The sequence below is a fragment of the Meleagris gallopavo genome, chromosome 6, assembly GCF_000146605.3.
Source record: "Meleagris gallopavo isolate NT-WF06-2002-E0010 breed Aviagen turkey brand Nicholas breeding stock chromosome 6, Turkey_5.1, whole genome shotgun sequence".
In the NCBI taxonomy this organism is placed as follows: Eukaryota; Metazoa; Chordata; class Aves; order Galliformes; family Phasianidae; genus Meleagris; species Meleagris gallopavo.
The window spans coordinates 46,151,911-46,177,748 of NC_015016.2; the positions used below are offsets into that span (position 1 = coordinate 46,151,911).

The following is a 25,838-nucleotide window of genomic DNA, read 5'->3' on the forward strand; positions in this document are numbered from 1 at the left end:
CATAGTGTTCAGCTGGCTGCAAAGAGAAACCCTCAAGATGCTTTTAATTAGAAGTTGTGAATAATGGTCAACTTGTGTGCATTTTACAGACAGCCACAAAAATCTACACTGCCACTTTTAGGAATGAACCCAGAGCTGGGATCCACATTATACAGACTTACATTTCGAGGGGATATATGAACAGGTGTCTAAATTCTCAGTTCAACAGTGGGTGCTAGTGTACCCCTTGAAAAAAAAAAAGACTCTAGATAATGAGTATGACTATGCTTCATGCTTGTGACCGTGCAACTCTATAAGAAAGACTGGTTTCACTGTTTGCACATGGCATTTAATTGAATTAACAGTAAATAGTATTCTCACTGAAACAGTACTTCACTGTTTAAGTGAAATCTCCCAGGACTACAGCGCTACCTAACACATGCTAATGAGGAAATTCTTAGCTTCCACTCAGTATTTATCTATGCGAGCGTACTATAGCTCAAAATAGTTTATCAAAACAAATGTAAGTCCTCTGGTTTAGAATTTTGACAATAAATGTATTCTTTACGTCTCTAAGGACTTGGGAATCTGCTATCTTCCCTCCTTTTTCTACAAAAAAATGTGCCAAATTCTCGAAGTTTCTCATTCCCTTTTGCTTCTGAGGCTATGAAGTTTGTTCCACTTGGAGAGACTCTTACCCAAACACAAAGCAAGCACAGAACAATAGCATTAAACAGCAAATTAAGCCTTGGTTTTCAAACGAGGATGTCCATTTTAGTGGGTAGCCTCAGTAAAACGTTTCCATAATTTGACAACTTAAACCTAATCCAACCATTAGTAACTATGATTTTCCACGTATCTCTCACTTAGACTGCAAGGTATGTTGCTGCAGCAGTAAAAAAAAATGAATGTTAAAGGACTGATTACATCTCTGGTCTTAGCCGTAAGTATTAGAGAAACACAGAATCACAAAATATCCCAAGTTAGGAGAGCCACAAGGATCACTGAGTTCAATTCCAGCAGCCTGGTGCTATGACCACTGGTCATGGTGAAAAACCTGTTCCTAACCCCCAGCCTGATCCTCCCCTGAAACAACTCCATGCTGTTCCCTCGGGCCCTGCTGCTGTCACCATCAGGCCCTGCTGCTGTCACCAAAGAGCAGAGCTCAGCGCTGCCCTCCGCTCCCTGTGAGGAGCTGCAGCCACCATCAGGCCTTCCCTCAGCTCCTCTGCTCATGGCTGAGCTAACCAAGGGACCTCAGTCACTTCTCACACACCTTGCCCTCTAGACCCTTCCCAACCTTCATAGCCCTCCTTTGGATGTTCTCTAACAGTTTTACGTACTTCTTAGACTATGGTGCCCAAACTACGTGCAATGCTCAGGATGAAGCCGCACAGCACAGCGGGACAAGCCCTTCTTTTGCCCAGCTGGCAGTGTGACCCTGATGCACCAACCCTGGGTATGGTTGGCCCTTTGGGCTGCCAGGCACGCTGCTGACTCAGATTCAACTTGCTGTCATCCAGAACCCCCAGATCCCTTTCCATGGAGGGGCTCTCCTGCCTCTTGTCCCCAAATCTGTACTTCTGTCCTGGGCTGCCGCACCCCAGAAGCAGAATTTGGCTCTAACTCTTGTACGGTTTCATGTACTTGGAAACTGCCCAGCCCTCACAAGATATCTCAGCAAGGCCTCTCTGCTCTTAAGCGATTCAACAGCTCCACTTAACTTAGTGTCATCCACAAAATCAAGTAGTAAAACTTCAAGTTCAGTACCCAAGTCTTCTTTAAATGATTACACTGAACAAACCACTCTAGTTACTGGAAGTGAAAATCACGACACATTTATCTACGCAGGTAGCTAATTGTCAACTGTAGAATGAAATATAGTCTAGGAAGTGTTCTGCAAAGGCTTCACTCACAGCTGCATTTCTGTCTGCTTGTAGGCTGAAAGAGTTTTGAAAGAATTATCAAGTACTTGGGTTACTCAGATCTCTAATTAATATATTTATTGCCATTGTTATGGTTTTATACCAGTTACTGTTCTTGTTGCATTTGAGAAGTTTTTCTAGAAGACATACACACAGTTGCCCTACCTGCTTTGGTTGTCACTTTCAGCAAATAACCATCCAAATCGATCTGAAATTGTGGTGTCTCGCAGGGTAGTGAGATACGGGTCCCATTCCACTTCACTGTGAGGTGCTGCTGGAGGCTGATGGTGCTTCTGCCCAACACAAGGTCCACTGACTTTGTCCAGGAGAAAGAACGGGTCCGACGGGCATCGTTTTTCACCAGCACCTGGAAGGGCGAGGCAGAGGAGGAGCAGTCTTTCGTCAAAACGTACTGACATGTTCCCTGAAAGTTAAATGTCCGTCCATCAAAAGTGTTGTAGTGAGGGTCTCCAAACACAGTGCAAACTCCAGGCTCTGCAGGTGAGTGAGAAACAAAAGTGCTATATCAGGATCAATCAAAGCTTGAAAAAAGCAGTTGATAAGAACTTAAAGGATGCTGCTCTCAACTAATCTTTCTGCCCTACAGGGTAGATTTTTCTGAGGACCAATAGGAATACATTTATCTGAAAAGTATAAGCCTCACGGTTTTAGCAGAAATCTTTCCCAAAGCAAGTGAAAACTAAATGCCAATCAATCCTTGGGACACCATGAGAAAGTTAACCTGTAGATAGGAACCAAAGACAAATCTTAATCCCTTAAGCATAATGTGCCACCTGGACAGCAGAGGTTGTTGCAGTGCCCTGGGAGACTGTTCAGCTTCATTGCCAAAAATGCAAGCCTCATTCACAGTATCAGAGCAGGCAGAGCCCAGGGTCTTGCAGAGCCCATGTATTCCTGGACATGTGTGATGGGAGCCTTCCAACTTCATTCCAGCTTTCCAAGCATGAAGTGTCTACTCTGACCAAATTATCCAGTTTCTTTCTTACTGACAGAGAGAAACAAACACAAGTAGAAAGTCTCTCATCTCACTAGTTTTGGACATGCATTTTAATATGTGGGAAGTTGCTCTCCAAAGGAGCCTGTATTGTTCTGCTATCTGCTCCGAGAGCTTAGCTGGAGGCATTCCTTTCAATCAAATTCAACCAGAATGAACTTTCACCCTTAAGTTTTGTCTGGGAGCAAACCCTAATCCAATCACAGAAGTAGAATTCAAAATATCACCTGTACATTTTTGAGGTTTTAGTTTGAATGTCCCAGGTTAGGCAAGAGTGATTCTTCAAAGTTAAAAGCCATCAAGCCACTTCAGCAGGACCCAGTTCTGTCCATATTTCATATAGGCACATGTATAAATATATAAAATAGGTGTATTCATATTTTTTCTAAATCTTCTCTAGTACCATTATTAAGTTGCTGAAAATTATCACTGAGGAAATGCAATCACCATTTACTATACACATACTTTTTTAATACTACAAACTGTCACATGTTATTTATACAAAACTGACTTTTAGCGGTTATTGTCCTCGCAACAAAAGCCAGCAGTACATGAATAGCATGACGCAATGACTATCTAAGGGCAGAGTGTCTCTGCTAGTTATGTGCATTTTTACAATTAGAGGGAGATGTCTTATTGATGCTTGCAGTTCTATGCTGGTCAAGAGAAGTCACAGTTCTCAAAGGCAGAACTTGTCCACACTCGCATCAACAATTCTGAGTTACCCTGCAGTTATCCAGCAATTGATTGAATTGCTTAGCAGTTGAGGAGAGCAGCAATTTGCATTTCTCCTTTGGGTATAACAATAGGTCCTAACCACATCTCACTGCCGCTGTTCCTGGAAGAAGGAATCTCAGGACAGAGAAAAGCACACTGCTGCTGCCAGCTGAATACTCATGGGCTTAGGCTGCTATTGAAAGATGATGCCTGTTTTAGGGGGACAGCTTGATACACTAAGAAAATGTGACTCAGTAATCAGACAGCTGAGAACAGCATCAATCAAAAAAACAAAACAAAACAAAAGCCAGCAGCCTAGGGGAATGGAGAATAACAGAGAATGCTATTTCTTAGCTGAAAAAAATTATCATACAATGTCTTCTCTGAAAAGGCAGCTAAAACAAAAAGGGAAAATTCAAACCTACAAAGAAAGGAAGCATGTTATGGAGAAGAAGCACAGAATTTCTATGATGGAGTGTAATGTAGTTCTGACTAAGCAATATACCTTTCTCAGTCAGCCTATTTAGCCTAGGCACAGTGCTGTGCTAAAGGAGCTGTATTGTTTCTGATGTTTTCACTAGCTTCAGTTAAAGGCTGTGCAGGGATATGTATAGAAGATGTGAATGAAGGGGGCCCCAGGAAACATTACCTTTCCTTTTTCCAGCTGTAATGCAGAATCACCTATACCTACATTATTTCTGATACATATATACCCTGTTTTCATAGAGCAGGAGTAACATGAATCCCATCACTAGCTCCTGCAGCTCTTAATGACCCATACTGCAAGGTCTTAAAAGTCTTACCCCAGTCTTCCCCACCTCACAGTGCAGTACTATCACAGAAGCGGTACCTGGGTAACATTTGTAATGAACTTTTAACTTGCCACATCCATTCTTTTTTTTCAGTAAGTCTTCAGTTAAGCCATTCTTGGCATTAGTATGCCTCTTTACTATGTTTCATAACCAGGGACCAGAAGTTGTGATTTCTCAAGCACATTATGTTGACAGGTCCGCTTGAATTCAAAATCACAGAATCATAGGGGTTAAAAGGAATCTCTGGAGATCACCTAGTCCAAATCTCCTGCTAAAGCAGGTTCCACAGACTAGATTGCACAGAAAAGTGTCAAAGTGAGCTTTGAACATCTCCACAAGAGGAGATGCTTTTTTTTATGCACCTCAGGATACCATTGGCCTTCTTGGCCACCAGGGCACACTGCTGGCTCATAGCCAACCTGTTGTCCACCAGGACACCTAGATCCTTCTCATCAAAGCTTCTTTCCTGCAGGTCAGCCCCTAAACTGTACTGATGAATGCAGTTATTCCTCCCCTGGTGTAGGACTGCACACTTGGCCTCGTAGAACCCCAGAAGGTTTCTCTCTGCCCAACTCTTCAGCCTGTCTCTCTTCAGCAGGTCTCTCTGAATGGCAACACAGCCATTTGGTGCATCAGCCATTCCTCCTAGCTTCATAGCATCATCAAACTTGCTGAGGATGCACTCTATCCCTTCATCCAGGTCACTGATGAATCACATTTGATCAACTGCTATGGAAGTCAGGGCCTAAGGACTTTAAGCAGTGCCAGAAAACCAAGATGCCTGAATGTGCTTTTAAGAAACATGCGCTTTTGTGAATCTCCTTTTCCCATTGCCAACAATAAGGATATCAGTAACTGCTTTCCAAAGTCCACAAAACGATTAATTGATATTTATCCACGATTATTTTTTGCAAACTTCAAATGAAAGAAACAATAGAGTTTTTAATCACCAGTGTACTTTTCACCAACAGGAAAAAATCTCCTGGTTTTATACAGAGAATGTCTGACTACTGCCACTAAATCATACAAATAAGTTTTCTGATTTCCTTATGTATTCATGCAATTATACTGCATGATGAATATTAAGATACATTTTACTACCTGCTCAGATTCTATTTCATTTTTCCAGGTTTTAATTTTTCTTTAAATATAATGAAAACTGTTCTAAAAGCAAGGAAACTATCAACAAAAAATGAGCCCAAACACCAGTGAAAATTTCAGTGATGAGAACTGTTTTTTGTTTGCATTTTTAGAGGCCGAGAATGTAGAGATGTTATACACATTGCTATCCCACATGTTGGGGGAGAGAGGGCAGTTCTTCACCTATGAAAGTAGCTAAAAAGCAAAAATGAGAGAGGAACAAACATAATTCAGAGATGTGCAAGTAAAATTGATAGTACCAATGGGATCCAAAGGAAATATTTATTTTTAATTTCTAATGTGTTATGCAGAGTAATGTTGTTTTATGTTATGTTACATCGTGGCACGTCATATGTCAACTTGATACAGTGCAGTTAAAATAAAAAAGAATGTATTTTGGATTGGATAGCTGTATGCCTGATCCAAACATTGCTGTTTTCTTTAATAACCAAGGAAGTGGGGAAAGGAAAATCTACCTAAAAACAGCCCGAATAATTGATTCTCTGATATCACTGTATAAAACATTCTTGAAAGGACTACTAAAATTCTGGGTGTCTTAAAAAATAAACCCACACCCTGCAAGAGTGTGCGTGATAACTCGGGCACTGAAAATAAGAAGAACTGTCTGGCCTTGAAAGAAATCTTAATACAGGGTATAACAAGACTGCAAAAGGCAGGCAACATAAAAGTGTTCCACCAATTTTTAGGTTTTGACTTGTTTACCTTTTGAGAGAGTTTCAATCACATCACGTTTTATGATTTCTTTGTTTCTGTTTTTTATTATTGTTTTTTTGTTTTCTTTTGGAAATAAAAAAGGCCTTTATGCATGGCTGGTTTTGAAATGTATTGCAAACACTTGTTCTCTACTTAGTGTCATGTGTGAATTTCTTCTCTGTTGAGATGAGATGTAGTGATTGGAGAGTATCACTGCATTGCCAAATCTATGCTTCCCAACATGGCAGTGTGACTTGTGCTACTGAAGCAGAGAGTTGTGGATGCAAATCCCTTTCCCTACTGTAACTTCTTGCCAGCTTATTGCAGATACTCCTGGTCTCTATCAGATGTCTAGGGTACAGTTAGAAAAGGGCAATAATATAAGATGCTCCCCTAAGACTGTGTCAGCCTCCAACTATTTTCAGCTTAGGGACTTTCTGAGCTAGACAGGGTTTGTCTTTATTTGGTAGCCTTTGATAGACTTCTTTTCCATGAATTTGTCCAGTCTCTTTTTGACCCAGAAACATTTTTAGCATCCACAACATCCTTTGGCACAGTGCCTGAAAAACTACTGTCTCTTGCTTGTTTTAAACCTGGCATTTCTCAACTTCAGTATCTTCTGCTCATCTACACATGCGTATTTATATGAAGGCAAATATACCCATGTTCCTTTCCCTGAAAGACAGAGATCTTTAAAAGCACCACAGAGCTATGCACAAAGAGCTGTGATTTCCCAAGCACCTTACACAATTAAGGCACTCAACTCTGATTAAACACTATTAGAAGCTGGCTGCAAACACCTGTAAATGCCTTTTGGAAATCCCACATTTCGGTGCCCAAATCAATTTTCAAAACCCTTGGCTTTTGAATAAACTTCTGGAACAAGACAGTTTTCACGTTTGTTTCTTTTTTAAACAACAAAATATGGACTGCATGCTCTTACATTTGATGGTCTTCACATGTAACTCACACAGTTTGCCTAGTTCCCACCTAAGGATCTATAGCTTTCTTGCAAACTCGTAATAATAGCATTTAGGTGCTAAAGCGAATATCGTGAAACTCTTGGCCAGCTCTCCTTGCATGTTACAAATCATGCACCCAATTCAAATGAAATACTGACTTTCATTAGGAAAGGTAACTAACTGGGAAGGTAATTGTATGCAAGGAGCACAGGGTTTGAAAACACATTTATCTGAACAAAAAAGAAAAAAAAAAAGAAGCTGAAAAAGAACCAGCAGTGAAAAAGAACATTTTAGCATTCCTTGAGGTTTAACATACTCTCTTAAATAGGAAAGAAAGTTAATGAAATCACAACCGGTTTTGGCCAATTTAAAACAAAAATTAACAGAGAGATGCTCAAGTTCAAGTAAATAGTATGCTGAGTAAAGTTAAGAATCACTTACTGAAATAACAGGTTGCTAAAAAGTACCTATGTGCCTTCAGGCTAATGCCCCTACCCCCAAGGTGGTATATGGCCTTTATGAAAAGGCTGAATTATATATAGACTGTTTAGTTGAGGCCAGACAGACAGTCAGCACACACATCCTGACCGGCCAAAGAGCATGAGCATATTGGCTGGCCAATTAGCACATTTTTAGCTCCAGAACAGCCACAGGATATATTGTCTCTAGCTCGGTTTATTATTTGTTAGGGTATAAAGGAAATGGGACACAAATCCATAGGAAACCGGGCTGTTAGCTCTGGTGCTCATGGAATAGCTTGTTTTATTTTTTCAGGACATCAGAGCAGTCAATTGAAGTCCAAGATGTCCAGATGTCTGGTCACACTCTTCTGGGCTTGTAGCTAGTTAAGAGTGGCCAAGAAAAATACACTTTAAATTATAACTAAAATTGTTTTGGACATTTTCTAAGTGCGGAGAAGGAGGAAAAAATAGAAGTTTACCAGTGTAGGACTGTTCTGGTTGCACATCTATAATTCAAAAAAGATCCCAGCTTTTTAAAAATGAAATGAAACTTTGAATGCAATTAGTCCATACGCTGAATTAAGCCCTAAATCAAACAGAACACATTATTAACTTCTGAAAGTTAGCTACAGAACACACATAATAGAATTTCATTAGCTTTTCTTTAAAAAATGCGTAGCCTTAGAGTACTTTCCTCATAACTGTTGCATAGTGCAGCTTGATATAATACACATTACAAGGTGTGGTGTCAAAAAATCCACAGGCGTCTTTATGGTCTATTTCATAAATAAAATATCTATTCCAATTTGTTCAAATACATATTTATACAGTAGGCCATCACAGCTGAAATGACTGAGGAGCTAAGTCATGAACAGCATTCCAGTATGAATGAGCAATTGCAGTCTTTTTGTTGATGTATTTCTCTATGGCAAGGAAATAACAGGAAACAGGACCATCAGACTTTGTGATCCTTTAGTTCTGATTCCTGCTGTCATAGATACCTACAAAGCTATCTTTTTTCTTTTTTAATCTTTTGCTGTTGTTTTGAAGAGTCATCAATTTTTTAGTATTTCTATAAATGCAAATATAAAGGATCTGCACACAGCAGCAGGTGAAAGTACCAACCTTTTAGTCCTAAGGTTGGTTGGCTGGATCCAAATGCCTTGAGTTTGGCTCAGTGCTATATGTCAATTTACAAAGATGCTGAATGATTGGTGAACAAAAGTTTTTGCCTCCCCACCAAAAAAAAAGTCTTTACTACAAAATTAATCATACGTCCCACTAAATCTAGATGACTGCGGTACTCTTTGAAAAAATCCTTATCCACAAGACCTAACAACGACTCAGGTATGACTGTGTTAGAGGTATTGATAATGATTAAAATATATCTGCACAGTCACAGTAGGAAGCATTACTACATGCTGTAATTTCAGCAAAGGCTATCAATTCTTCAATGTCAAGAACAAAGATTTAGTCTCCATTGCAAATTCCCAGCTTGCTCTGAGGGCAGTCTGTTAATATTACTTGAGTTCAGGCTTAGTGTTTTCTTTTTTTAATATGAAAATGACCTTGCTCTAACACAGGATTACTAATTTATGGAATTGACGTCAGTGGTGATTTTTCTAAATCAAGTCCAAAAGAGTACATTTCATTACATTTTTACAGCAGAATAAACTAAACTGTTGAATTTTCCACTGGTATGACCACTGTGTTTAATTAGTGATAACTGTACACCAGCCATGGAGCTTAAGGAGCAACATGCCAAAACCAACCACAGTTAACTTCAGCAACAGCAGACAAAAGGGACTCCCTAGTCCTTTAGGAGACAAGGTACTTTTTCTTTCTGCAACAAACTGCTTTGAAAAATAATCCTTTGATTTTTTTTTTTTCCAGTTTAAAATGTATCCTTTAACAACGTGACTGTTTTTGACCCACTTCGTAGAAATTGGCTGCATTTAAACTGTACTCAGAGCTCTCCTATGTACAGTATGTTCTCGTACCTCCTATGTTGTTTTTACTTTGGAAAATTAATATCTTCTGGACCAACAAATATGTCTGGTGTGTCAACATGTGGAGAGAGGATCAGTATGAGTGGGTGGGTGGGGGAAAGGGCTATGCATCTGCATCTTATCAGGAATAGGTTGAATTGGCAAAGTTTCTAACAACTGGACTGCGATTGTGATCATCACTGAAGCACTTATGATTTTACCTGTCAAAATGCTATGATGAGATTTACAGCACTTCTGGCACAAAGGTGGAATTAATTCCTTGCAAATGGCAGCTGTTAGAATGCTAATGGCTACTGGTGCTATACAAGAGTAGGTATTTAAAGTCTTTGATTACATTAACTAATTGGAATTACTTTTAATCATAAAGCCTTAGAATCAAATCAGCATTTGTCCTCCTCCAAATGCTAAATGTGCCCATAGTGAGACACCTCTCCAAAAAAGGATCCATTTCACGTGCAACAGAGGAACATATCACTGCAGGACAGTCACTTCGCCTCCCAGCCATACACAGAGCCAGTGCAATGTAGACCCATAAGGAGAGGCTAAGAGAACAGGGTTGTTTAGTCTGAAAGCTTTGGGAGAACCAAGAGTAATCTTACTGTACCTGCATGTAGGTTACTGAGAAGATGGAGCCAAGCTCTTAATGGAGCTGCACAGCAGAAGGACAAGAAACAGACGGCATAATTTGGAATAAGGGAGATTCCAGCTTGACATAAAGAATAAAATTTTACCATGAGATGGGTCAAACTGTGGAGAAGGCTACCCAGAAAGGTTGTGGCATCTCCATTCCTGGTAGTTCGAAACCCCTGGCTGAATATCATAGTCTCAGTCTGGTGCTGAAGGAGGAGGCTGGCTGCAGACCTTCAACTGTCAAAAACTCACAAATAACTGGACTTGTCAATTTCTTTGTACTAGAGACTTTCCAGATTTCAGGAAGGTTTACTGCTTCCTCACACAGTGGACCCATGCATTTGAACTGGGGGAGATGCTCTAACAGCTGCTGAATCAAGAGTCCAAATTCCCATGGTATCCCTAGAATTCTCTCTGCACACTTGTTTGTGGAGAGAAAAAAAAAAGACTGCTTTTTAAACTAAGATCAAACATCTGCCACTTCATTCATAATAGGAATGTAAATGTAACATAGTCTGCTGGCTGCTGATACTCTCCCCTTAATTTCATGTCTTAAAGGCACAACCACTCTCTTATATCATCAAGAAGTTCTGAGCCTAAGGTGATCTGGCTCCTATATGAGGTATTTTTACCTTTAACAAACATTTTTTTGCTTGCTTCCCCCATGAAACAGTTGTCACAAATTATCGTTCTCTAGCAGGATTTCTGCTAGAAGGAAACGCCTTCTTCATAACCACTTACAACAGAGGACCTTCAGCACTTCGAGGGAATGGATGGCCCCACTATTTACCTCTTTCTAAAAGTAAACTGCTCGTATTACAAAAGAGCACATCAGAAAGGCTAAATGAGACTGAAATGTAAGAGCAGACGCAAGACAGCGATCAATAAATTCAGGACACTAATAACATGTCATGTTCAAGCAGAGTGATAGAGAAATGTCTTCACCCTTGAAACTGAGCATACATAAACTCAGCTGCTAGTCAGTTCAATTTTTCATTTCTCCTTCTTGGTATTCTTTATTTCAAGACTTTTTGAGTTTGACATTTGTATTTCACTTCATTTTGATACTGAAGAATCCAAAACTAGATTTTATTACAAGTTACATATTCAGAAGCAATTAATGAAGAGTGGGGAAAAAAGTAGTAATTTATAGAATTTGTCTGTTTTATGTTCTATCCAGAAATGAGTACATCAGTAAAAACAATTTAACTTTAGACAAAAAAAAAAATAGGAAACATTCTGTTTAAAAAAAAACCTAAGCTCCTAAATCATAGAGCCCCACTTTAACATTCAGTTCCTATTTAGAAAAATACTTAAACACATCCTGAAGGAAATACATAATTGTATCCTGATAACTTCAGTGAAGACAGGCCTCCATGTTGATTTAAATAGGATAATCTTAAGGGTAAATATTTGTGCATGTAGGATTTGCTAGCTAGGAAAGATTGCAAGGGATATGGAAAGATGATTATTCCTGAAGTGAAGAGTAAAGGAATTAAAATGGTGGTGGTTGAGTTAAACATCACAAGATAAAAGAACAGCTTCCTCCGGCACTTTCCATTGCTGTTATGCAAAGCTATTGAATTATATATACACTTTGACTGCTTCCCCTCTCTTGCACAATGGGGTTGTTATTTACAGGTATAAAAGTCACCCAGTCCTAAGAAGTACAACTTTGTATACATTGTTTATTTAATTACCCACAAATTTCACAGGCCAAGCATGTCCTTCAAAGAGCAATGCCTCAGATTTAGCACAAATATTGTCATTTGGGGAAAAAAAAAAAAAAAGAAATAGATTCCTTTTTTGGGGCATTTTATTTCAAATTCATAGACTTATAAGAAACAAGCCAGAAAGAGTCACCTGCCCCTTAAAAAGAAGATCTATAAAAAGAAGGCAGAAAGCAAACATTTCTACTATATATATATATATATATTTTTAAAATAATAGAAAAGATTTTTAAAAATGTGAAGAAAGAACTTACTTTCAGTGCAAATAGGACAGCATCCTTTTCTGTTCAGGATTTTACCCTAATTGGGAGAAAGACAGGCCGATTTAATGAAAGAGCTTTTGGAGCAATGACTGTGTTATTTTGTAAGGCTGGATAAGCTTTTGAAAATAGTTTAAGTTGTGTTTGAACTCAATGCCCTGGTTACAGCTTCAAATATCAGGTGCTAAAAACAGACAGAACTATTCAAAAAGCTTCCTGGCAGTCTTATTAGAAATGGAATACTAAAAGACTTCTCTGTTACCAGTTTTCTCTTTAGAGAGTGTGAGAGAACTTTGGGCTCATGTATTCACAGATATCTAAAAGCAGACTAATTGTTTAGTTACCAAGATCACCACCTTTTCCCACATCCAAAACACATATTTCCTAATGTACTTATGGACACTTATGCAATCTGCAGCCCTCCACACCCCAGCACTCTCCCATGCCCCCAGATCATTCATTTTTTGACAGAAATGAAGGAAGGAGGCACTAGTAGATATCTAGTTTGGCCAGATTTCTTTCATGGGTAAATCCCATGGTACCTCTTACCAGATTATATTAGCAATCTCAGACCAAGTTGCCTGATGAAGTAAATGAGCATATATCCAAAGACATGCAACATCTAAAAATAAAAAATTTAGTCTAATCACAGGATCATGGACGAAAGTCTCAAGTATTTACTCACTGCTTTGCCCATGACAGTTTTATTTATAGTTGTGTCTTATACAAGGCTGGCTAGAAGTAGGAATCATGCTTCTTTGTACATAAATTCATTCTCTTTTTCAGTTATCCTCAAATTAAAAGATGTTCTCTCTGATTTTACTTAAATTCCCAAAAGCTTACCACCAAGTCAGAGGATAGGCCTGGAAAATTTCAGACTGAATGATATGTTTTTCCAAGCAAAAACTGGCAGGGGTTGTAACAGAACTAATGGTGATATTGGAGCTCACCCACATTCTCGTAAGGAGAAGGAAGAGGCATATGGAGTTGTGCTGTTCCCAAGCACCAACACTTCAGTCCGATAGTAGAATTGTAGTTGAACACAGAAAGTCCCCTTTGTGCGGCCACTGGTCCTGTTCTCCACTAAGCATGCAAGCAAGGAGTGGCCAGTAAGAGGGAACAAATGGAGCTGCAATATCCTTTGTTCCAAACACACTCAGCAGTAGAGAAATGCCCACAAGGAAGGGGTGGCAAGTCCAGGCGGAGATGGGAAGCAGAACCTAGACTGCAAGCCATAGTGCTACCTACATTGCTTTCTGCCAAAAACGCTGCCAAGCTTTGACACTATGCATGGGGAGAAATGAGCTCCAGGTAATGAGTGTGCTTGAGCTCATCGTCATCATCAGGGCATAAAAGTTCAGCGTAAGGTTGATCTTGAGTGTGTGAAAATCCAAAGAATGGATTTTAGGCATGTCTGGTCTTGAGAAATGAAATAGATTTGAGTTTCACTAGCGTGTAGGCAATGCTTAGACCTTTCTGTGACCACCAGGCCCCAGAGCAAAGAAAACTGAGGACCAGGCTGCAAGGAGAAGACCTATCAAGCACCTGCTACCTCAAAATCCTTTTAAGAAAGAACCAGTAAAACTGCACAGAAGTACAGAGCTGGGCAGCATTTATTTGTACAAAAGGAAGACATGCAGCTGAACGCCACACGCTGCACACCGTAGCCTTACCTCTGTTTCAATAAAAGAGTCGAAATCATCAGCCAAGCTGGAAGTGGCAAAAATTCAAGTGAAATTGGAATCTCCAAGGCAGCCTGCTGAGGCTGGTTACTTGAGCCACCATGTTGGCCTGTGATCCTGTTTTTGTCTTGTAGAATAAGGAAACCCGTTATTGCTAACATGTGCTGCAAGAGTTCGTTAGCATTGAGGGTTCCCTTAGGAGTGGGCTAAGAGATGTGATCCCATTTTTCCCTATGAATATTTATAAGCAGACCACATTTGAGTCTATTTGTTTTCTGGGATTTTTCTTCTTTTTTATGAGGTTTTCAATTTTATGTCTGAGGTTTTGGTTTTTTTCCTCTAAGTCAGGACTAATTGAGGGGTTATTTGGTTGTGCAATAGCAACAGCTGTTGTTTTTTGTGCCTCATTTGGCACTAGAGTAAAAACAGCAACTTTTTGTTTGTAATAATAACAGATGTGTCTAACATTAAACGCTGCCTGTGTTAAAGATGGGAGAACATGTTCTGAATAAATTTTCAACTCTCTTCAAGTTCATGGGTTCAAAATTTACCATCAAAATTAAACTCTGCAAATATCTTCACATGTCATGAATTTAATTCTATTAACTTTTGAGCTCTGGGCATCAGAAAAGGTTGTGTGCTGTAAAATTCAACAGGCTCTCCTCCAGAAGTACAAAAAGAGACATCTGTGACCAGTGACCATTTCCACAAGCAGGCATTATTAGCAGGGAATGCAAAGGCACAAGGAAAAGAGGCAAGGAGGAAATAGATAATCATGATAATAGAAGGAAGATGGCACAAAGAAAGCAGGAGGCTGGAGCAGGACTAAGGCAAGTGAATAATAATTAGGTAAGAAAAGGTCTAATGGATGTCTGAAATTCAGTCTTGCCAAATGTTGAGATGATTCCATTTCTATATGGCATTTAAGCATGTGTTTAAGCACACATGGAGGACCTTCAGCAAGACTGGACACATGCTTAATAGTGTTGAATGGGGTCTAGCATGCACCACTTTGCAGACTGATGCTCGAGGTAACTGAGAGGAAAGATCAACATAAAATCAACTGCCAGAAAGCCAGAAACAGTAACCACAAGCCACAGGGCTCACTAAAAGCCCAAGGACTGATTTTACAATGACAGGAGCAATTGAATTTGCAAGAGAGATATTGTCCCTGCTGCGGATAAAAGAAGCTAAGAAAAAAGCTTCCTGTAATTACTGATACAGAATTAAACATTTCAAAAAGAGAAGAATAAAAGCAATGAAAAAATGTGCCTAGCTCTATGAAGAAAATTAAAGAAGTGGCAGAAACAGTCTCTTAAAATATGGCAGCCTGCCACCAATAGAACAAATAATGATGTGATGGCACAGTACTAGGAATTTCTGCTGAAACGTCACTTTGAAACTTATCCTTTCAAGAAATAATTGACTAAAAACTATGTTGATAAATTAAATAATACTCCATCACAAAAACAAAGGAATAAAGAAACAAAAAACATTTAAGTCCAGAAACAATGTTGTAAGCTGCTTTGTGAATCTTCAATCCTTTCACACTCAGTCGTGTGTATCCTAATGTAATTTTCATGAGATAACTGTATGTAGACTGACACCCTAAGGGGCAGTAAACAGCATTTTACTCCACAGCAGCCTTCAGCAGCCAATAGAGACTGCTTACTACCAGAAATATTGGGAAGAGAGGAAAAAAAAAATGGAGTTCATACCCGTACAGTTTTCAGAGACAGCGGCATAACCCTATATTCATGATATCAATACTTTCAGTATCAAAATCACCAAAAGATCTTTATCTTGATTAATATGGTGTGTTTAATTAATGTTTATAGATTTCTGACAGTATACCTCAAAGAGAGCGTAGCACAGATGAAAAGTGAAAGATTTACATCCATGAGCATACATTATTTGCCTTAAAATTACTTGAGGTGGTATCTATTTGCAATAGGAAAATAAATCTCACTCTGGAGTTTACATTCCTTCTCTTGCTTGTCTTTCCAATTTTTAGATTGAAAGAGCAGAAACATAGCTTGTATCTGTGGAGGAGGGTGGTTTCACACGCAGCTTGGTATGGGCTCCATTTTAAGAGAGGGAACAGGGTGACTGGTTAGATGCTAGAGGGAAGGCTCTTCAGGATAACTTAATCTGATCTTTTAGCCCCGAGGAGCTGAGCCTTGTCTGAAGAATCAACTCAGAGGTTTAGTGCAGTTAAGGGGTTTGCATTAACCTTGGAACAGTTCACATATCAGCTGGTTGGTACACCAGTCAGTTTGCACATCAGTCAGTTATGGTCCCACAGGACTGCAGATGATGAATTTTTACCCAGCACTGTTTTCACTAACTTGTTCACGAACAGTGAATTCATTCACAGAAGCCACTTCAGTTGATTATCTCAATGCTATAATTCATATTGGGTAGCGCTGAAGTGGTTTATTTCACTTAAGAATTATATTCTGTCAAACTAGTTATTTGATCTCAGAAACATCTTGAATGTTTGAAATGCATCTTGCATGGGGAAAATATAAATGAGATGTAGTATGTGCCAGGGTCAATAACAAAGAATTTGAGGAGACCGGAAGGGTCCAAGCTCTCACCTCCTGCTTATGCTGTGAAAAGCGAGGAAGCCTGATCACCACGGGCCTCATCTGGCTCCCAGAAGAAGAGTCCCCCTTTTTTTTTCTTTTTTTTCCCCTATTTCCCATGTGCAGTATCTCGTATGAGGCCTATTAACAAAACTACCCTATGCAGTGAGCACCAGAGTGACAGGAAGACTGTCCGCTCTCCTGAGGATACAAACATCACTCCTCACTGGCACAGCAGAAACAGGAGCACTGTGGTACAGGCATTTTATTCTACCACAGCTTCTGGCTGTCAAAAGTTCACACATATAAAATTTTACAAACTAAAGTTTGTCATTTAAAATTTTATACCTAGGTGTCTGTGACTCACATTTTCCCGACTGGCTTCCAGGATGGAGAGGGAAACACTGAGAAGGTATAATGCTAACCACTTGGCTCTCACTTCTGCAGCTCTGTTCAAAGATCTGACCTTACATGAGGTGCTATTTAGAGCTCCCTCTTCTGAAAGCTTGGGCCATTAAAACAAAGTACTTTGTCAGTGACAGAAATCCAAGAAACAAAAGCTGATTTTACCTCAAGGTTTCATATGCTAATTTTTGAAGCAGTTAAGTAAGGCATAATTGCACCACACTCTGGGTTCACTTCAGACATTCAAATAATTTTTTTTCAGGCTGAAACTTCAGACAAAGTGGCATAGTTTGAAATTTTATTTCATTTAATTTACCTGTCTAACCAAGTTTCAAGCCTCATATGCACTACAAAAAGGAAGTACTAGCTTTTGATGCTTAACATCTGCAAGATGAATCTATGTTCACAGTCATCTCACCACTCTACAAAGCTACATAATATAAGTGAAAGAGATATTGTATTCCAGATACTTGAGACAAAGTAAGGAGGAGAAAAGGAACACAGTCTGCAGAGCAAAGACAGAGGCGAGAAGCTCTTATCCAGAGTAGCAATAGCACACTTGGAAAACACCAGCCTAAATTAATATGCCAAAAAATCTCTACTTTCCCAATCTACGTGCCCCAGTGCTGTGCACACACTTCCTAGAAGCACTGACAAACATAATGGTGGTGAAAAGCAGAGAAGAAAGCCACGCTTTTTTAAAAAAAACTCACATGAGGACAGCTGCTGACTGGAACGCATTGCTTCTTGCGACACTCTGTCTTGCCTTTCACACAAGCACAGATGGTGCAGTTCACAGAGGACCACATCTCTCCATCCTGCAAGAGGGAACATGATCTAGTATCAGTTGGGGGGGCAACAGGAAGCTATTTCAGCAACGTATCGTTGCACAAGAAGGGATAAGTTCCCCTGTTGGCATTATGTCATTGTTTTGTCTATATTATTTTGAGTTATCTGTCCACATCCAGTTGTATTAAAGACAAAGATCAAATTCAGAGAGGCGTTCTTCCCTTCAGCCCTCCAGATCCAACATTTTTCCAAAGCTAACCAAATCACATTGGCACTTTCCAGCATCCTGATCATTTGCATTGTTTTCTCTTCAGTATGAATCTAAGATATAATCACACCTCCCACAAGTTTTCATTTAAGCTGACATAATTAGAAAAAACCTGATTCATTTGGTTGAGTGATGTCTTTAAGTTGTTGAGTGTGAAAGTATTTGATTATGATGTCAGCATATAGTGAATTTATTTCCAGATGCAGCATCAGTTTGACTTAAGGCAGGAATGGTTGAATAATGAATTCTAATTTAGATTACTTACATCACTTTCATAGACACTTGATCTGTTAAACATCTGAAAATGTTTAGAAGAGATACAGGACTGAACTCCTCAAACGCATAGCAGGTAAGAGTCTACAGCTCTTGAAGTATTAGGTGCAGAACAAAATATGGTCTTATCCTCACTTACTTGGGAAAGACTGTTTGTGGAACTGCCCTGGCTCATTTCTCCATAGCGCTTCATTTGCCAAGTGTGGTTCCTAAAACATTCTGTCTCACCCACTTACAGTCTTGTGCTAGTCTGCTTAGAGCCAAAATGTGTATGTTTTCTGTTTGCTGGACCTCTGTGAAGAAAGGGTGAGGATAGACCTGACAGGAACAGAGAACAGGCAGTCCAACCAAACAGCTGTGAACAATTATGCACCCACCTCAACACGACATTCCGACCAGAGAGAAAAATAGACGATATCCAAAGTGCCAAGGAGTCCAATTTACTCAGTGCAACATGCACAGCTAAAGGCTGTCTGTCCACTGTCCTGTATGTCCCCGCCATGTTAAGATTGCCTCATGTTTCTGAGGCAGCATGCATTCTGGTGCACTTCTATTGACCACTCTCCAAGCATCTGCTACGGTATCAGAATATTTCACAACTAACTGAACACAGCTGCCGTGACTTTTGTTTCACGGCCATTTTTGCACAGGAGGGAACACAGTTCTGACTGCCCAGTCTCCCAGTGAACCTGTGCCCACTCTACTAGTACGAGGCCATTAACTTCAACTGAGCTACACCAGATCTATCTTTTCTTATACAGGGCAACAAATAGATGTACTGCCTCTATTTTTTTCTTACTCAATATAATGCTTAGTAATATAATAAGATCTTCACGAGAAACAGACTGTTTTTATCTGGGTGCCTAAGAAGCAGGCACTTGTTCTTGAAGCACAATAGTACCAGTGTGAAGGTTCCAATCAGATCCAGTATAGTCTCAGTGTACAGTAGGTTCACATGTAATTTCCAGAATAAACACTTCAGCTATGTACACAAAAGATGGAAAAAAATAGGGAAGCAATTCTGGCTGAGCAAACGAAGTATTCACATGGGATTTAACATTTGATCTGATTCAAGGGGCTCTTAATTCACAGATGGCCCATAAGGTGACAAAACCTTTTTCTGACACAGCGTTAAAAAAAACTGCACCACTTGGAAAAACATACGGGGTCTCAGTGACATGAGAAGTGTTTTGCAGAGTATCCCCTGTGATTTGAAAACATTGAGTGAGAGCGCAGTAGGTAACTGTTATTATATGGCTATCCCAATACGAGATGTCAGAGGTGCTGTCCTCAGCAGAGCTGTGACATTTCAATGAGTAACTTTCAGTCAAGATGAACTTTGCACAGCTCCTATTGCTCAGCTGTGGAAGAGTCTGCCTCAGCAGATGAAGCCTACATATCTCCCAAAAATATCCATAATATCAGCATTTGCTTGGGAAAGCACAACATAAAAAAATCCATACTAAAAATGCATTACTTGTCCTGAAACAGAAGCTGGGAGAGACACACATCACAACAAGGAACTAGTCTTAATTGCTGCATATCAGCAGAATCTGCAGAGACTCTGAATTTAAAAAAAAAAAAATAGCAGCTGGCAAATTTTGTTGTGCTTTGCCTTTGAGCTGTTCTGTCATCTAAAATGATGGTGAGAATTCTGCTAAAAAGCAAATCACGACACTAACTTACAGTAAGCCTGTGTTGTTTCAGCATCTATTTTTGAACCACACCTGAAACTGTACCTGGAATATCTTATTGCCAAACTTGCACACTTTCATTTCTTCAGGAGCGATGTAGGAAACACATTCCTTGCAGCAGTGGTCTTGGTTTTTATTGCATTCTCCAGAAAGCAAGCACCTCTTCTTACATATCACTGTTGAATCCTGGGTAAAAGGATAACAGGAAATCATTAAACCATCACCTGGGTGTTTCTGCTCCTGTGCATCCTTATCAAAACATTTCTGCTTGCTCAGCCATCGCATCCAAGCAAGCTAAGAGCTCAATTGCTTTGGATAAGTCAGCTCAGAGAAAACAAAAATAATTTATTGGATTAATGGAATCTTTTATGGTCTGTGAAGCACTCTGTTTACCTGCAAAATCTTGACTCTGATCTGGCAACACTTGACTTTGTCCCTGGATAGGTGCAAAAGCGCATGTAATCATGGTCATGCTAGATCAACTATATACAATAATCACTTCCCTTTAGCAGCCATCTGTTAGCTCACCATGTAGTGAGTTAACTCGTCTTGCAGTGTAATGCAAACTCAAAGAAGGTCATATAATCTGGGTAACTTTATTTCGCATCACAATGATAGGCATCATGTCTAAACTGAGGCACTCAGTAGCTTTTCAAACTTTCCTAGCACAATTGCAAGAGCTCTTCAGACCCGACTCTCAAGGACCACACAAGATGCCAAAGCAGAACCCTATCAGGGCTTACAGTTCCACAGCCTTACAAACTATTGCCAAGTCAGACAACCAGCACGCAATACCAAAGCACTGTGGACTTACCTTGCATGTACACATTGTACAGTTGTCATAAATAAATGAAGATCCATTATCATACACATTGCTATGAAAGAGACAGCTTCCAAATGGGAGGTCAAACACTTTCCTCTGTCCTGAATATAAATAAACAATAACAGAAACAGAATGTGGTTGAGGAGATGCCTCACTGACAACAAAAATAGTAGGGCTTATTGTCACTAGACCAAATTCATCTGCAATATGTCATTTGCTGTGTGTTTCCATGTTGGTATGAGAAAATATGTACTTTTAACAGTTCTCTGTTCTTCTAGCACACACTCATCTATACAATTTTACTGTGGGAGGGAATATTAATATGATTTATGACATGTTTATATTGGAAAAATCTTTCTTCATCATTAAGTACACAGTGCAACTACATGAATAAAAAGTAAGCACTCAAACTCTTAGGGTTTGTACATTTAAACTAGTTTAAACAGCCTTTAACTTAATGTAATAACTTATCAAATAAAGCAGCCTAAACTGGTTTTAGCATATCTGCCTCAGGGGTTCACAGCAGCCAAACTAAACCAATCCAGTGACACTGATGCAAAAAAAATCATATATGCTGCCCAGTCTTATTGAAATAGCCTAGTGTACAATGTTTAGACATTGTTGCAAGAAATACAGGCATCTGCATAGTTTACAAGAATGAAACAACAAAAAAATACTTTCCAGTACACAAAAAAAAGTTGCATGAAAGCGAGGCACTGCTTAGAGCACTATGCAAGGAAGATAACATCAATACCAAATGCTTCCTGAAGTCCTGCAAATCTACAAACACTTCAAGATCAAACTTGGAACACGTGATCAATATGATAGATAACTATGGGGTCTTTACAAAAAACTCTGTAATCGCTATACTTATCTTTCTGGTTTAGAATATCTTTTCCTGTTTACTTTTGGTGGCAGCTGACTAATAAGTTCTCTTAGAAGTGGCTGCCAGTCTCCCAGCTTATCATTTCTCAGGTCTGATCTTAAACAGGCCATCAGTTCCAAGGTTGTAAGCGGGCACTATAAGTAAATATAAGTCATTAAGTGCTAGCCCAATAGTCTAGCTCCTGAACTGCCAAATCTTGGCAGCTGGGATAGCTGAAGTTTGTCCCTGTGTTCCAATTTGTAATCCCTTTCTTTTCCAATAAGTCCTGATAAAAGCAGAGCAGCTTAAAAGAAAAAGCTTCCTCCAAGAAATAAGTGGACTGAAGGGTAAGCAGAATCCATTGGATTAGCCTTAAGCTTTCACAAATATGTATATGCAAATAACTATTTTTTAAAAAGCTAAGAAATAATTGCTGTTGTTCAGTTAGACAATTTCAATGTATTGTCTTGTAAGTTAGGTACCTTGGACTAATCTGTGCATGCACAACCAACTTCTCTTTTACCAAATATGCATACTTCAGCAAAGGCTTAATTTCTCACGTTCATAAACATATGAAATCAGTTGAGGATGCTCAGTAGCCCTAAAAGGAGCTGTTCCACATCCATGCACCACTTACAGGCAAAGCCAAGACATACCCCCATCTGTAACAACACATCTGAATCTCGACGTGGGGCCAGGACTTCCATCTCATAACTTACATCAACAAGTGAGCAGAAGTCAAGCTCTCTCTCACGCTGTCTTGCCATGCTTTGCAAACCACCCAACACAATTCTGGGTGGCCAACCCAGTTCAAATAGTTGGTAAAAAAAACAATGACAAAGGACTTATCCCTTAAAAAGATGTGGTGATGGAGATATTGGCTTAATGGTTGGTCAGCTTTGCTGGCTCATAACCACTAGTTAAACTAATAATTCGAGTCTCAGTGGAGTCAACTGCATTCTTCTAGCATATTTATGCTGAGTATCAGAAATCCAATTGCAGGGAGGTCTTGCACATGATACTTAAAAAGCCATACCTTGGTATCCCTAAAAACATTACTTTTTTCCTACTGCTGTGCCCTTTGCTATGCATCTTTTGGCTCCAGAACTTTGAACATTTCACTGTGAGTAGACATTACCTACTCACAGGTATCCGACATACCTTAATGTGATGACTGCACAAAATGGAAATCATTGTTACTGGCAAACTCAGACATTTCTAAGTGAAAAAAGACAAGAAGAATCTGTGCAAAAATCCCTATGAAACAGTCAAATATCAAAGCTGGCTTTTGAACGCTCAGATCAAAGAGGGGAAGGTTCTGTTGGGAAAAACATGAGGTGGAGAGGACAAGGGGAGTTTGCAGAAGGAAAAGTGTCCTCGGCCAAAAAAGCAGCTCAGAAGCTCACTATTTGAACTGTTCTTCTATTTCATTCCTTACTCTATTTCTCTCTGGTGCTGCGGTTAAATGTTCTGGGCAGGTATTTAATTATAGCGTTTCTCAACTAGTAAATAAGCAAGCAAATTCAGGCTTATTTCAAGTAGTCAAAAGTGTTAATTGTTCTGAGAAACTGGAACTTTCTATAGCTCACTGCCTTCAAGGCCAGTGCTCTCCGTACTCTTATTGCAACCCTAGAAACAGACCAGAGACAGTAGTAAGTATTTGGACAAAATGTTAAGGAGTTTCTGTTGAAGAACTGGTGACTAGCAGTCCTGAAAATTTGCAAAAGCTTACTCATAACCTCACAGACCAAATTAAACCCAATTTACGTGGTAAGATCCTTGTTTATGGTGAACCTTGCTTATGAAATAGAGGGTCACATGCTGAGAAATGTTAGCCTGCTAATCAGATGAAATGGCACAAGCAAATAAGGGCTCTCAAAAATCGCTGCGCTTCTTGGCACGGCTTAGAAGAACTAAACCTTCTCAGAGGTTTCTGACTTACCCCTTTGAAATGTGTTGGGAAACTATTCCTGGCTGAAACTGTGATTCCACCTTAAGAAGGCAACAATAAAGCAAATTCCTGGGTTCTGGCCTCTCTGACAACAACTTCTAAGAACGCAATTTCAGCCCAGAAGTTTTCTTTGACCTGCATTTCCCCAAAGCCAAGAATGCAAATGCGCACTTAACCAAAAATCTGAGAGGGAGAGGCCTTTCCTTTTGTGGTGCATTCCAGTGAAATGTTTCCTTTCGCCTCAACCTCCTTCACAAAACGTGTAATGAAGGTGGGAAACATCTCTATATCTGTCTCTCTATGCAAGCCAACTGGCATGCACTCAAATGCTCTCCTGCAGCTGCTTGCTGAGTGCCATCCATCACAACTGCACACGCACACCCTGAGTACATATTGAAGCCTGTGTATTAGAGCAACTCTGTTTCTTCCACCTGTCAGAATTTACCAGTATTAGCAGTATTACCAACATACCATATTACAAATTACATAAGTTACAAAATTGCTAGGAATATAAACACTCACCTAAGCATTTGGGGCAACACTGTCCTGCAGGAATGTGACTGAGGTGCTGGGGACACGAGAGAATGGGGCAGACTTCTTGGATGCACTGGGTCCTGCCACCCTGAAGGAAAATAGGCTCATTTAGGAAAAAGCAAAATGTCAAGATGACACATCAAGTAGACACACCCACACAGACTGTTAAAAGCTTTAGCCAAAGCAGTTTTTTGCCAAAAGAAATTTCTTCTTGCATCACACGCAAGTGGAATGTGTACAACTGTCCTTTAGCACTTCCTGCATCACTTGCAGTGACCTTGGATTTTTTCATTCTCTCAAGAAATGAATGTAACAGATAGACACTATTTTTTCAACTATTTCTTGGTTTGGATGTGGGGGAAAAAAAAAAAAGAATAAAACCACCATCCATGAACCTTTCCGGATGCTCAACAAAGTTATTGAGCAATTTTTATTTCTCCCCTCTTGTGCCACACCCTTATAGGCTTGTCTGGAATGGGGATTAAGTACTGAAGCTAGAGAGCAGGTGTTCTTCCACTATGTCCCTGATCTCAGAAGCCAAATAAGCCAAAATAATTTAAGAAAGCACATTTTTTTGTTAGCCACTCAATCCAACCATGCAAACCCAGAAGGCCTGTTTTCTTTGGGGGACTGAAAAAAAAATCAAGAGAGCACATGAAATTTTCAGAATGAATGTGGCAAAAATTAAAGAAATAACCTGTACTAGATACATCTTCATGAGCCAGTAAATATCAGGGAAAAGAGAGACAGAAAGAACAGCAAAGAGAAAAGCACAGGATATTTCTATACGATTAACTGCAGTTAGTCAGAAGAGATCTTCGTCATCATTCTGCTGTGTTCCGTAAATACTTCACCATGTTTGGAGAATACCACATTCAACTCAGGACTCTCTATCAAAACGTGCTTCAAATGCTCGTAAGAGATGTCCAGGTTATTACACTTCAGAAATCAGCTTGCATTTGCCTCAGCAAGAGCAGGCAGTCTTTTTCATCTAGCCACCCTGCCTCATTTATCACTCAGAGCCACACTTATCCTAACAATAACCTTTGTGTTCCTGGATGCTGAGATGGAAAGCTTATGAACAATCTCCTCCCACACACATGCTGGACGCGTCTTGAAGCTCCCTAGGGAAAGATGGAAAAACCTGTTCATTTTGAAGAGCTCTGTGCCTAAAATGATATGCCATTCCATTCCTAATGGCCTCAGTGAATCACATAAAAGCTTTTACATACGGGTAAATCCACATACGCACTATTACACAGAAAACAACATGCTGACTGTACCCCCATTCTATAATAAGTTTTCAGGCACTGGAGTCTACCTGTCCCGTGGGGCTACCAAAGCATCCTGAATGCACATGGCTAAGGGCTGCTCATAATTCATTCACTGCTGCATGCAGAAACACAGAGGTTATTGTAGACTGAAACGACTGCTCTAAATTAAGGGTCAGACCAGAAACTTGACAAAATGAAATGAATTCTTCACTGAAGTTATGATGCTCTGGGAATATCTCTGTGAGAAGAGACACAGGTGCAGGATGAGAGAATAAATATCAAGGTCATTCTGCTCAGGGAAAAAGGCTAAGAAAAGACAAAGTTCAGACTCTGGTGAT

At 39.6% G+C, this 25,838-nt stretch overlaps 1 protein-coding gene across 1 annotated transcript in view; it reads right to left on the reverse strand.

The window, feature by feature from the left end:
- BMPER (BMP binding endothelial regulator) overlaps positions 1-25,838 on the reverse strand; it is a 144,870-nt gene that overhangs the window by 46,036 nt on the left and 72,996 nt on the right. Inside the window, exons 8-13 of the mRNA XM_031554058.1 lie at positions 24,215-24,314; positions 20,868-20,977; positions 20,099-20,239; positions 17,743-17,847; positions 12,349-12,394; positions 2,070-2,399 (exon numbers count right to left, since the gene is read on the reverse strand). Of these exons, the coding sequence (XP_031409918.1) occupies positions 2,070-2,399; positions 12,349-12,394; positions 17,743-17,847; positions 20,099-20,239; positions 20,868-20,977; positions 24,215-24,314 (832 nt within the window). The remainder of the gene's footprint in view (positions 1-2,069; positions 2,400-12,348; positions 12,395-17,742; positions 17,848-20,098; positions 20,240-20,867; positions 20,978-24,214; positions 24,315-25,838) is intronic.